The sequence below is a fragment of the Rhyacophila brunnea genome, unplaced genomic scaffold (assembly GCF_057557595.1).
Source record: "Rhyacophila brunnea isolate RB1 unplaced genomic scaffold, BYU_Rbru_1.0 scaffold_12, whole genome shotgun sequence".
Taxonomy (NCBI): domain Eukaryota; kingdom Metazoa; phylum Arthropoda; class Insecta; order Trichoptera; family Rhyacophilidae; genus Rhyacophila; species Rhyacophila brunnea.
The window spans coordinates 37,229,467-37,242,430 of record NW_028232774.1 but is presented as its reverse complement, the minus strand read 5'-3'; the positions used below and the strand labels follow the sequence as shown (position 1 = coordinate 37,242,430).

General features: G+C 34.7%; 1 protein-coding gene across 6 annotated transcripts in view; it reads left to right on the top strand.

Moving 5' to 3' along the window:
• LOC147078130 (kelch-like protein 36) overlaps window positions 1–10,038 on the top strand; it is a 130,665-nt gene extending 120,627 nt beyond the window's left edge. For all 6 annotated transcript variants that reach the window (XM_085961236.1, XM_085961235.1, XM_085961240.1 and 3 more), the window contains 6 exons: window positions 625–823; window positions 2,420–2,629; window positions 4,982–5,125; window positions 5,328–5,546; window positions 6,702–9,170; window positions 9,709–10,038. In XM_085961236.1, the coding sequence (XP_085817362.1) occupies window positions 625–823; window positions 2,420–2,629; window positions 4,982–5,125; window positions 5,328–5,546; window positions 6,702–7,138 (1,209 nt within the window). In that variant the 3' untranslated portion in view covers window positions 7,139–9,170; window positions 9,709–10,038. The remainder of the gene's footprint in view (window positions 1–624; window positions 824–2,419; window positions 2,630–4,981; window positions 5,126–5,327; window positions 5,547–6,701; window positions 9,171–9,708) is intronic.
• The last annotated feature ends 2,926 nt before the right edge of the window (window positions 10,039–12,964 follow it).

Here is a 12,964-nt window from a genome sequence, read left to right as displayed (position 1 = left end):
TTGGACCACTTTTAATATAATAAAAAGTAAATTTGTGTTACCATTTTTTTCACACAGTAAATATGAAATGTTTTTTTGTTTTAAAATGTTTTGAACATAAGACTTTTTGTAACTATAGCGATGATATTATTATTTAGTCTGTAATGGTGTTACCAGCTATTGAATTTAAAATTAACTTTGTGAAAATTAATATTATTTTTTTTCGATTTTAAATGTGTTCCATGTTTCGATATGGCCTTCAAATCTTTCATTGTTTTAATTTAATCATCTCTATAGCTGTGTAAATGTATAGAAAATCGAACACAGTAAAAATAAACTGCCATTTGTTGATGGTTGGCACAGCATTTTAATGAGTGCATATTAGAAGTTTTTTATGGGCTCGACTCATGTAAACTAAACATCATGGTGTATGATTTAATGGCTTGATATGAAGTGATAAAATAATTTAAAAGATATATTAGTGCAGGGTATAGATAAGTCTATATCATTGAACGATGATGACCTGCAATTATTATTTATTCAAAAAGTTTTTCAATTGGCACAACACTAAAGATTTCTTGAAGATATACTGTCGTAATATTAATTTCATCGTGGCTGGTTTTACAATAATGCTTTGGCTTCCAGATCGGCGACCGGATATACGCAGTTGGAGGCAGCGACGGCCACCTAGAGCTGGATAGCGTGGAGATGTACCAGAGGGAGGCGGACGGAGGGCGCTCCATGTCAGCCTCCCTCGAGAGTCAGTCCGGCAGCATTGACACGCCTCCACTCTCAACCGACGAACACAATGGCAACACCAATGGTACAACTAATGGCACAAATGGTGAGTAACCGTCTTGATTTATTTTATTTGGATATTTGTAAGCACAACACTGCCACAGACCTAGTTACTTATTTTTAGTGTAACTTTTTTATACAACGGTACAGGAATTTTGCCGGTAGATCTAACAAAAAAAAAACATTATAACCAATTCGAACATTAAATAACATTCACGGTAGGTCAGATTCCTCAAACCACCAACCTTTCTGTTGACAGTCAAGCGCTTTACCAAATGCATCATTAAGTCTGTCACATATGTGACAATACAGTACAGGGGTCGAGGTAGGTTATTAAGATTCGACATAAATAGAACAAACTAAACTTTTGTCAGTCATACTTATTTGTTTTCATTGGACTAAGTGACGAAGCCCACTAGAAGCCGCGTTCGGGGCGCTCACCACGAAGTAGGCCCCCTCCCACCCGCGCATTACCCTTCACCTATGTAATAAGGGGCACGAAAAGCTCAAAATAATTATTATTATCAGCGTCTCTCATAACAAAGCAATAAAAATATTATATTATTTCTCGGGGCTTGTAATTAATATTCACCATGACATCATTCTACCAGCAAAATATCGGACACGCAGCAACTAAACAATGAGTTCACTGTTATTAAATAATGCCTACCATGCCCGTCTATCGACAACGCGTCCAGAAGCGGATAAAGTAAAACAGCGTGCGCCTCTTTTGCTTGCTGTGTTCAATGAATGGGCTACGTTGTATTTTCGTTAATTCGTCCCGTAAGAATGCAATTTGCAGATGGTGTTGGCTAGTTTTTAAAATTCAATTAAACTCTTCCAAATATAAACACCTTTACAGGTGGTGTTGATTATTTTTTTTTAAACTCATTAACCCTGCCGACCAAACCATAAATCAATAAAAAATATTCTTTTATCTCTAAAATATCTAAAATTGAGTTGGCCGACCAACCATGAGATATCGATAAGACTCTCATAGAAATTGAAACAATAACAGAACAGAAATCGCCTGTTGACATTTTAATTAAACACATCATCTATTTTATCTTTTACATTATTATATATATACATATGTTACAGAGCCAATGTAACGGACTAATAACTGTGAGTATGCGGAGAAAATGAATAGCAAAACAAAAACTTTCATGTGCTCATCACACACTCACTTTTGTTTCCATATTGTGATTTTTGTATGAACTATTCTTTTTATTGGAAGGTCACTGAGTGAAAATACATTAAAACTTTATTCACTATGTATCTAAATAGAATATTTATCGTCTCTATTCTGGCAGAACACACTAACTGGAGAATACTAGTTTTGAATAATTTGACTTTGAAGTTGTTAAAATGTTTGAAATGGTCTATAATGTGAGTTTATTAAGGAATCGTAAAAAGGATGACTTTAAAATAAAGATGTTTATTTATTAAGAAGGCTTCCAGACGGTAAAGTTTGAAATAAAGAACATTTTGGTATAACTAACTCAATATGTCATTTTTTCGAATTAGTGTCTTCTGCCAGAACAATGACGATATTATTATGAAAACATTGGGTAATTATTTAAGTAGATTTCCTTCAATATTTCACGTGATTATTATGAACGCTATCTTGTTTATTATGCAGGCACAGCAACGCCAATGATTGTCCAACGCAAGAAAGCGTGGTCGAAACGAGCCAAACTACCGCTGGCCCGCAGCTATGCAGGAGTCTGCAGTGGGCCAGAGGGGAGACTATTCTGCGTGGGAGGTTGGGCGGGGCAGGCGGGGGTTCGCGACTGCCACGTCTACAACACTCAGGAAGACCAGTGGACTGAGATGGCACCACTCAATGCAGGTTGGTTTCTGTCATTTTTTTTCATTGGCTCTGCAATCCGATGTGGACCTTGGCCGTCTCCCGAAGAGGTTTTCTTTTATAAGAAATGTCCATGCTGTAGGTCCAAATACATACAGTTGATAAACAACATGTAAATTTGTTAAGATGTGGGATTCGAATTGACTGCTATTAAACCGTCCAAAAACCTTATCTGCTTTTCATCGCCAGATACCTACTTTGTTTTAAAGTAAAAAAGAATAATATTTCAGTAGGGGGATTTATTTTTTTTATACAAAATGTTCACTGTTATCGAAATGCATGTAGCCCAAGGCCTGAACAAAAACGAACCATAAGTGCGAGTGAGTAAACATTTGGCACGCTTATTTGTATCTCCGCAATATGCGTTTGAGTAAGATAGAATTTCTACGGCTGAATTAAATATTTTTTGTCATGTCGCCGGTAAATATTGATTTGAATGGATACATTCATTTAAAAACTTCGAGCATGCGTTTTTTGAAATTTATTGTTCTAGTGTTAAATATAAAGTTAGTGGTAATCAATGGCGGCTGATCCTTTAGGTCAATTGGTCAATGACCCTCCAAAAATAATCTATGTAGGTTATAATCTAAGATGTAGGTACAATTTATTATAATAATTATCGGCTAACACGTCAAGGCGAGACGCACACGGACGAACGAACTGTGTGTATAAAATTCAAACAAAAGGAATCCGCTCGGTCGCTATACCTTGGGTCATTTGGGAATACGCCGGGATAAAATATTTCTAAATATTTCTCTTTCTTTCTCATTTTCCATATGTGAAACGGAGAAAGCACACATTTCGCCAGTCTTTTTTTTAATTTGTTTTGACGCAGCATAGGCAAGATTTTCGTCATTGTCCAAGAAAGAGATAACAATACATTTTTCAGTGTGTTAAAGAAAACAGGTATAAAATGTTGTTCTGTTATTAATTATTATTGCCTTGCAATTTTATCGAGCATGTATTGTATTACCTACCAAGCATTGTTTCAACCATATTATTTTTATCTGGTTAACCTTTTTATATTTTTATTATTTCAAACTTCCTATTGTTGTCTGAAAGTTTCATATGCAATGTCATTGTTTATTTTGTAATATTATAGTACTCAACCAAAAATAGCTTTTTAGTTTAGTTTAAATACAACCTTTGACTAAAACGCATCGACTGCATTCATTGTGTTAAACAGTTAAACCATTGTATAAATGTTACCCTTTAAAATGTAATCTGCTATATCAATCATAAAAGTTACCTTCTAAAGCAGTGGAAATATATAAAGTGTTTATATATAAATGATCCCGCCATTTCATAACAGTACACAACACTTTTTCTGATAGTGACAAATGAAAAATGAAGCTAAAAAGCTACGGAGTTTTTATTAAATATTTTTGATTGTTTGATGTGAAAATAGACATTTTTTGAAGGGTAAGTAGGTACCTATCTTTTTAATCTAACTATCTAACAATTTATAGCACTTCTTTTATAATGTATAAAAAGCCAATTTGCTATACGTCTTTTAAGTGTACAACGAAAAGGCAAATTAAAATAATATAAAATTATTTAAAACTGACCCACCAAATTATCTAGCAAAGAGCCGCCAATGGTGGTAATTATTGTTGTGTTGAAATTTGGTAGCCGTACTGAGAAGCAACATGGTAGTATAACTTTCCATAGTTAGTTAATAATAATATTGAAATTGAGGTTCAAGAAACATAGATTTATTTCGCCAAACGATACCCACTCTCTTTATATTATTACTCTGAGGTGTAGCCGTGCTACACAGACAACCTTTGAAAGATTATTCCAAGAAATCTTAACTCCCTGTATATCGCATGATTGAAAAGCAGCGTTGTTAGAGTTTCCAGCCAAGCTGTTTGACATTCAACATCTTTAATTTTTACTTCAGAGGTGCTTGGCATCACTTATTATTCCATACAATAAAACAGTGAATAGTTTAACCAAGAGGCATTCAATGCGCTGATGATAGATTCGTTTGCTTCGGTTTCTGTTTTCTTTTTGTGATAAAAAACGTTTAACGTAGAATACTGCTCTTCCCTTATCTCATACACGACATATAGAACAAAACAGCATCACCGCTAATTTGCTTTTTTTAAGCCTAATTAATGACTTATTTTCGTTTCTTTGTGTATTCATTGATGATAATAATATCATATTATTTTTAACATTCTTACATAATTTTGATTGTATTAGTGTCGTTTCATCATTATCCCAACAAGTAAACAACTGACCGGGGTTTGCTTCCTTGCAGGCAACTGCCAAGTGTCCTTAAAATTGTTTAATGTAATGTGTGACTCAATATTCTTCGTTTTTCACCAGGTCGTTCGCAGTCAGGTGTGTGCGTGTGGGGAGGTGCTCTCTGGGCAGTAGGTGGCTGCGACGCATGGCGTTGTCTCACCTCCACTGAACTCTTCGGCGACATAAATTCGACAGAATTAACAACTCCTGGAGCCTGGCACTTTGGTTAGCAACTGAATCGTTTTAATCAAAATATTTATCTAGTAGACATCAAATTTGGAGGACGTTTATTTGTTCATCAATGATTTTGATTCCTGATAACTGTTACAGATATGCATAACAGATAAAAAAAATTCTTAATTCCTATCTGTTATATATATCTACATAGAAAAATTAAGATAACTAAAACAAATACCCATTTCTGTAGGTCCCTCTCTATCGGTACCCCGTCGTGGATGCGGAGTCGCTGCGTTTGGTACATATTTGGCTTGCGTGGGTGGGTCCGATGGCCAACACTCTCTGAAGTCAGTTGAACTCCTGGATGCAGCCGGATCGTGGGAGGCAGGCCCTCCTTTGAGGGAAGCCAGGGCCGGGTTGGCTTTGGCCTCACTCGGGGATCGCTTGTACGCAGTTGGAGGATTCTCAGGTAACTTTTTAGAAGACTTCTATGGTTATTTTCATTTCGTAAGATAGCTCCTGTGAGAAACAATAGCACAATATTACCAAAACTTATCTTTTTGTGAAATCATTTCCATTCACTCAGTGAAAATTAGTAAATTAGAGTAATTTTATTCTTTCCTAATATTAAATGGCGCACGAACATAGTTAGATTGACTCCAGACCATTACATGTTCCAATTCTTAATGGGTTATGATAGTTTTGCCACCAAACTCAGTTTGGACATATCCATACATGCTTAGGGGCAAAATGAAGAATGCCAATCGCACTCCCCATTTGTCAATTGACATATTGAAGGGTAAGCGGAAAGAAAGATGTTAAAGATGAATTAAAAACAAATTAAAAAATCTTTTTAATGTTTTCAAATACATAATAATTAATTAATACAGTTGAAATTGTAAATTATCAAAAAAAAATCTCAAATTGCAAGCTTCGTATTTTTCCGCTAGGTTCTCTTTTTTCGTGCCTCTCCCCCTTAAGTTTAACTCATTCACTGCGGACCAGTTAATTAATATTTAATTACCACATTTAAATAATATGCTAATGGCCATCTAATGCCGACATGGCAGCCGTGTCGTCAGCGCTGTATGTGTTAATAAATAATATAACAAGGAAGTTACTAAATTCATTCACTTCATCTCAAAACCGAATTAATATAACAATGATTTTTCTTTCCGCTTACCTTTCATATGTGTGATTTTCTTGCGTCTTCCCAGGTCATGACAGCATCCTATAGCTCCACCGTATATACTTTGTGGATGGTATTTAGAGGTCTTCCAGGACACTGGAATCTGGTTGGCCTGAAGAACAGGCGGGCCAGGTTGATATTCTCATGAGGCATCGGTGGCATGTGGCCATCCATGCCAGCCCTATTATTGTTTCCACACTCTCAATGTGATGAAAAGCGGCATGGTCTGCTCTCTTATCTCCTTGTCACTCCTATTAATTGGTGTATACACCGCACACCCAGTATCCGCCACAACCATCTATTCTCAAAACTCAGTATATACCATGAAGCAGCACCATCGAAATGCAAGCGTCGAATAACCAGTATTTGGTTTTAACTGAATACGGTCATGAAATAGTGGATATATAATAATATTTTACCGTCTTCTTTTCACAGGTAAACTGTTCCTTTCGACGATGGAATACCTCGCAGAGGGCACCGACGAGTGGACCTCCTTCACCCTGCCATTCCCCACTCAACTATTCCCCCACGACATCACCAGCCGAGGACCTTCTCCGGCTAAGAACGATGACAAAACAATGATCTCAAACTTCGGCAAAATAGCCATCGCCACAAATGGTAGCGCGCCATCACAAAATGGCAGTGTCGCTTCCGTCAACGGAGCGGAGGAACTCAAAAACGGAGAGGTGAACGGATCAGAAGTGAACGGAGCACCGGACAAACATGAACACGAAGAGATGAAGACTTTGAAAGGGCAGCGGCACAGTAGTGTGGACTCTGCGAAGGATTTGAACGGCTCGAGTGATTTGGAGAAGAACGGGGATGCGACCAGTGATGTCAGCGAGGCTGAGGAGATGATCATTGCCGAATAGATGCGTGATGGAATGGAAAATGAAAAGAATTGAGCGAATGTTGAGTGATTGATTGGTTGTGGCGTGTGGTTATTTTGGCTAGTGAAATCAGTGTAGCCAATTATTGTCGTTGAATTAATATCCTAATTATCTTTTTAGTTCGGATATGTATACTTTCCAAAACTGTTGGTAAACTAACCTAACTTATCCTGCACAGTTATAAAACATATTATATATGAATAGTTACTCTCAGCACATGAGGGTATTCAATTTACCTATCATTTTCTATTGAGAATTTGATACATCCAACATTTTAGATGTCTGTAAAATTGTTTTTAATTACCAGTTAACTCATAATATTATTCATCAATGTTCATTGTAAACCAAATAATGTCAGCCAGCGTCAATAATTGACTTCGCCAATTTCACTGATTTATGTATAGATATAAGGTGAAAATTGAATGTTTTATTTTTAAGATATTTTGCATTTCCTCTTTGCTATATGCAAGTTTTATATATTTTCCAAAAACAAAACGAACGACCACAACTGGGAATGGAGACGCGGCAGTGTAAACCGCTGGAAAAAAATATTTTCCTTAATTTACCTCGCAGATTATTTTCCCCCCGTTTTATTGAAAGGTTTTTCTTATTTGAATTTTGGTTACGATAGGAACATATTGAAAGTATTATTATTAAGAAGTATATAAACGTTAAAGATTACGCCTGGCACTTCTCCTTGTCTCTAATAAAAATAGGCAACAGTGTCAAAAAATTGGGCAACCCATAAAAAGCTTTATTAACGCAAGTAAATAATTGGTGTTTGAATTTGGAATTTACATCAATTGGGGGTTTCCCAATTATCGGCCAAAATGTCCAATAATTATTTATAAAGCAAGGCAAAATTATAATTGAATGTTGCAACTTTTATGGATGAACGTTTAGTTGAACACAAGCAATAATTATTTCGTTAGAATCTTTTAGACTCTTATTTAGTGTTTGTTGTATGCTTTTTTGGTGGTCAATTCTTTATAAGTACATTATTTTTTTTATATTACGTAAATATAGCGAATTTGTAAACAGATTATAAGAAATCAGTAACGATTACTTTTAATTTTTCAGCGCATCTATTCTATACATAAGGCTGCTATCGGCGGTTATCGAGGGTAGTTTATCATATTTATGTATTGAGGCGGTTAATTGTTACAATAAGTTAACCCTCTGAACTGGCAAAAAGCGCTATGTTAACTTTTGGAGTGAGATAGACAGTTTTGACAGTTTAGACGACTAACTTATTGTAACAATTATAATACCTCAATACATAAATATGATAAATACCCTCGATAACCACCGATAGTAGCCTTGTGTATAGAATAAATGTGCAGGTCACAGATATTAATTGGCCAAATGTCCTAACTATTGTTTGATTTCATTAAATTGTCAAAAGCATATTTTTTTATTGATATCGAATCAATCGGAGTTAGTTGTAGGTGCTTACTGTGTTGACAAAATTGACACATAAAAAATATAAACTATAAAAATTTTCAAATTTATTCATGATTTTCAATTTTTTAAATTTGAAATGACTATATTGTATACTGTTGAATTTACTGCCTTCTCATTGAAGTTTACAAGAGAAAATTATATATACATTGCGGACCTGGTTGGATTTGTTTGAAGTGTTTTCACAAATTAAATTTTAATATTGTTGTACACAATGTGAATGAAAATAACATGGTCATGTGAAGTGGCGTTAAAAGCCGGTTTACACCTCCAATAATATATCTATGCAATGGTTTCTACATGATAATTTTATCTCAATTATTTGGAATATTAACCAGTTCTATGTCTTTAGCGAGTCACAATCACTGCTGATCTTTTAATTACCACATTTAAATAACATTATATCTAATGGCCAAATACTCCAAACGCGCCAGTCGCGGTGTTAGCACTAAATGAGTCTAATAACTCTAGTTACTAGTCACTGTCGATTGATTTGCATAATCTAAAAAATTAAACACACTGACTTGTGTTTGAATAATTATGAAATACTAAGGCCATCCTCCCACGGCGCAACTTATGTCCGTCGGAACTGAAACTAAAATTCCAGCCAGTATCTAGCTAATGTATTTCAATGGCGGCTCGCTGACGGCGAGACTGGAATCTCTCGGCTTCAAAACGGTCGCGAAGAGATGCGACATGCTAGTCGCGCGGTCTCTCAAGTTTCCAGTCACCGTAAAACAGTGGTACCAACATCATTAGATTCGGTGAAAAATCATATTTTCTTACCAAAATTGGTAGCACTGCAAACAAGTGGCATGCTATAAAAACCATTTACAACACAAGACGTCAAAAGTACAAGACAAGCAAAATTGAAATAACCTAATTTTATTCAAGTAAACGCGGCAGCGTGCGTGTTGTTGGTTTTTGTACAAAACAGCTGGTGGTCCAGTTTGACAGTTTGAGGTTATGTGATTATTATTTCAAGTGGTTTCAGTAGCGCCGTGTGCGAATCATCACATTGGTCAGTTTATGAGTACCATAACCAACCAGTTCCACCAGATTTCAGTTGCGCCGTGGGAGGAGGGCCTAAGCCACAAATTATCATTAGCAGTATTACGGCAGATTGTAGTAAGAGCTTCGCTCTACATTCAACGTGTGTCATTAAAAATCTGCGGCCTGTCAGATATTGCCATAGTAATATCGTGAGGCATAGAAAAGGTTAATTGAACTGACATCAACTATTTCGACATAATCTTCTTTTTTCATCCTCGGAAAAAATATATCTTTTTTAAAACCAAAAGTAAACAGTCACTGCCAAAATGCTGTCCTTTGAAATTTTTGTATAATACGAAATGTCCAATCAGGTCCAAACATAATTAAATATTATATTTTTGTATTTGTATATATGACGCTATCACACTAAAAAAATGTATTTGTACACTTACGCTAGATTAATTTACACGCGTTTTTACGTTACAAAGGAGGCTGCCTTGTTTGTCGTCATTTTGAAAGTAACAACATATAAATGAGACGTGTTTAAACTTTTTTTTCTTGCCCATCATACAAGTAGCGTAATTAATGATTATCTATCTATCTGTATATTTCTGATTGATTTATTTTAATTATAATACATAATTAATGTTGACAGGATGCATTTTAATGATTGTGTTTTCATACCGACAATCAAAATTATTCATTATGAAAACATTCTTTGTTATACTATTTATCAATAAAGCTTGAATTATTAACTCGCAGAGAATAATGTTGCGAATGACATTTCTTAATAACAGTTTTATTATTGAGTAGTTGTATCACATCGTAATGTATATTAAATATTATGACATATCATTGATAAACCACTCATTAAAACTACTTTTCAAATATGATTTGCTGGGCAACGATCTCTGGGCTATTTTGCAAACATCACTCAATTAACTGACATTTTAATAAAGTCCTGGACGTCATATTCACTCCAATTGTACTTCATAGGCAAAAAACATTCAAATGTTACATAAGTACAGCTTTGTAATCATAAAAGTAAGCATAGGTTGTTTGTTACTTATATAAGACCAGCTTGTAATGTCTTTCCATCATGAATTGACAGTTGGCGCCGTTTAAGTGTTATACCCTATTTACACGTGTATGGATTTACTGCTGACAGTACATGTCGCAGCCATAACAAAAAAATGCTCATGTAAACACGTATTATCGTGCAAATTGTAAGATTGCATGAATCAAAATAGTTCAGAATAAAATGACAACATCGCGTTTCGCTTACTTTTAAAGTATGAGATAGCTGAGACAGTCAGCACTTTTACGTGTAAACAGTTATTACCGCGATAGTATAAAATACACACTATTGTTGCAAGTAAATCCATGTATGTGTACAGGTGCTATTACTTCAGTAATATAATGTTTGTTACTCATATAAGACCAGTTTGTAATGTTTTTCCATCATGAATTGACAGTTGGCATCCAAATGTTACATACAACCTTGCAATATTTAATCAAAATATATACAGAAGTATTATTTGACCTGTATAATTGATTGAAAATGAGGATTATGAATGCAAATTAGCCCAATTTGTTTAAATTCAATATTGATATTATATAAAAACAAAAAAAACTATTCTTAGAATGCTAGATTCGGTGTTTTACATGTTTTGGTCAATCCATACAAATGACATTATATGTTTAGAGATAATTAATAAAATAAAACATCATCAATATAATATGAAGTTAATTCCTATGTGTTACATGTATGTATATTTAGGTATTGTACCCAAATAAATTACAAGAAAAAATATGATATGAAATGTATTGTTTTTATAATTTGATACAGGTATATTTTCCTAGTCATAAAAATCAGTCGATTTGCCATTGATTACAAAAGTCTTTATTTTCACTAATTAGATAGTTATATAGATGGGTAACTATGGTTTCTCAGCCTGAATATCAGATATTAAAAAACATCTCATGGTGCCGTCCTCCTTTGAAGGATGGCAACCAAACAGCAATACGACTCACTGCAAAAAACCTCCAACACACAGAATATCTAGAAAAGCCTCTGGCGTCCATTATTAATGCTTGGCCCTTGTAGTTGTAAAGTGCTAGCTTCTCATACCGAAAGTGTGGTCACAATACATCTCTATGATTCTCTCAAGCCTGGGTCTTTCTGTGATTTACACTACTATAATTGAAAATTGTTTTGAAAAATCAAATCAAATCTTGATAAAAAGGAGTCAGCATATCGTCGGTGTTTTGTAAAAGGGGCGAATCAACCATTTTGGCGAAATTGACATTTTTAATGACAAAACAATATGTACCTCACTAGATTTTTCGTGTAAAAACGGCAAATTTGTATCTCCACAGGTAAATACTGAAAAACGATAATCGTAAGGCAAATATCCACCTAGTGTTACGGATAAAAAGCGAATGTGACATATTAGGCCTTTTAAAATATTATATTATAAAGACAGTATTCTTTCTAAGCTTTATTATAAATTTAAACATTTATAATCATCCACAGGTAATTAATAAATAAATGACAAAAGTTAAATATCCTGTAAAATAGCATTTTGGTTAATTCGCCTTTTTTACAAAACACCGACGATATGCATACAATTAGGATTCACAAAGTTGCTGTCCCATTTGTTCCTTATCATAAGCCCTTAGGCCGCAGTGATTTAACAATGCCGTTTAAATAAAATGCGGTCTCAGCACAATTATAAACTCCAGGAAGAACAAACCATGAAGTATTACTCTCTCTAATACGGTAAATTTTTTCATATCAGAGAGTAAATAAACAGATGTGTATGTTGAGTATTTATATACAGAAATGCTACAAAATAGTTAGCCGTGATATTTAAGCTAATCGCTGAGAACGCCAGAACACATCATCCTAGTATTTTTCGGATTCGTCACACTACTATGCCAATCAATATCGGACTTACTAATCTAAAAGCTCTGGCACATTTGCGATCACGACTGGCTCGCTTCGACAGATCACCCTGTGTGTAACGAAGATGATACAATTGTGTGTTTACAACTAGATCGCTGCCCGCCGCAACAGATCACATTCTGTGTGCCAGAGCCTTAAATAGTGACACTAAAGTTAAGTGTCATTCTAAAAGAAACAAAGATATTGTCTGACGTAATTATAACGTAAAATTTAAATTCGGTTACGTTATTGATTGAATATAGACTACATAACCGAAAGAAATACAGTCTGGTAAAGTGTGCCTGTATCACAATTGTGTATAGATTTGTTATCGGCCCATAATTCTGAACGCTTTGCTCTTGAAAATGCAATAATGTAAATGAAATATTACAAAGATATATTTACGT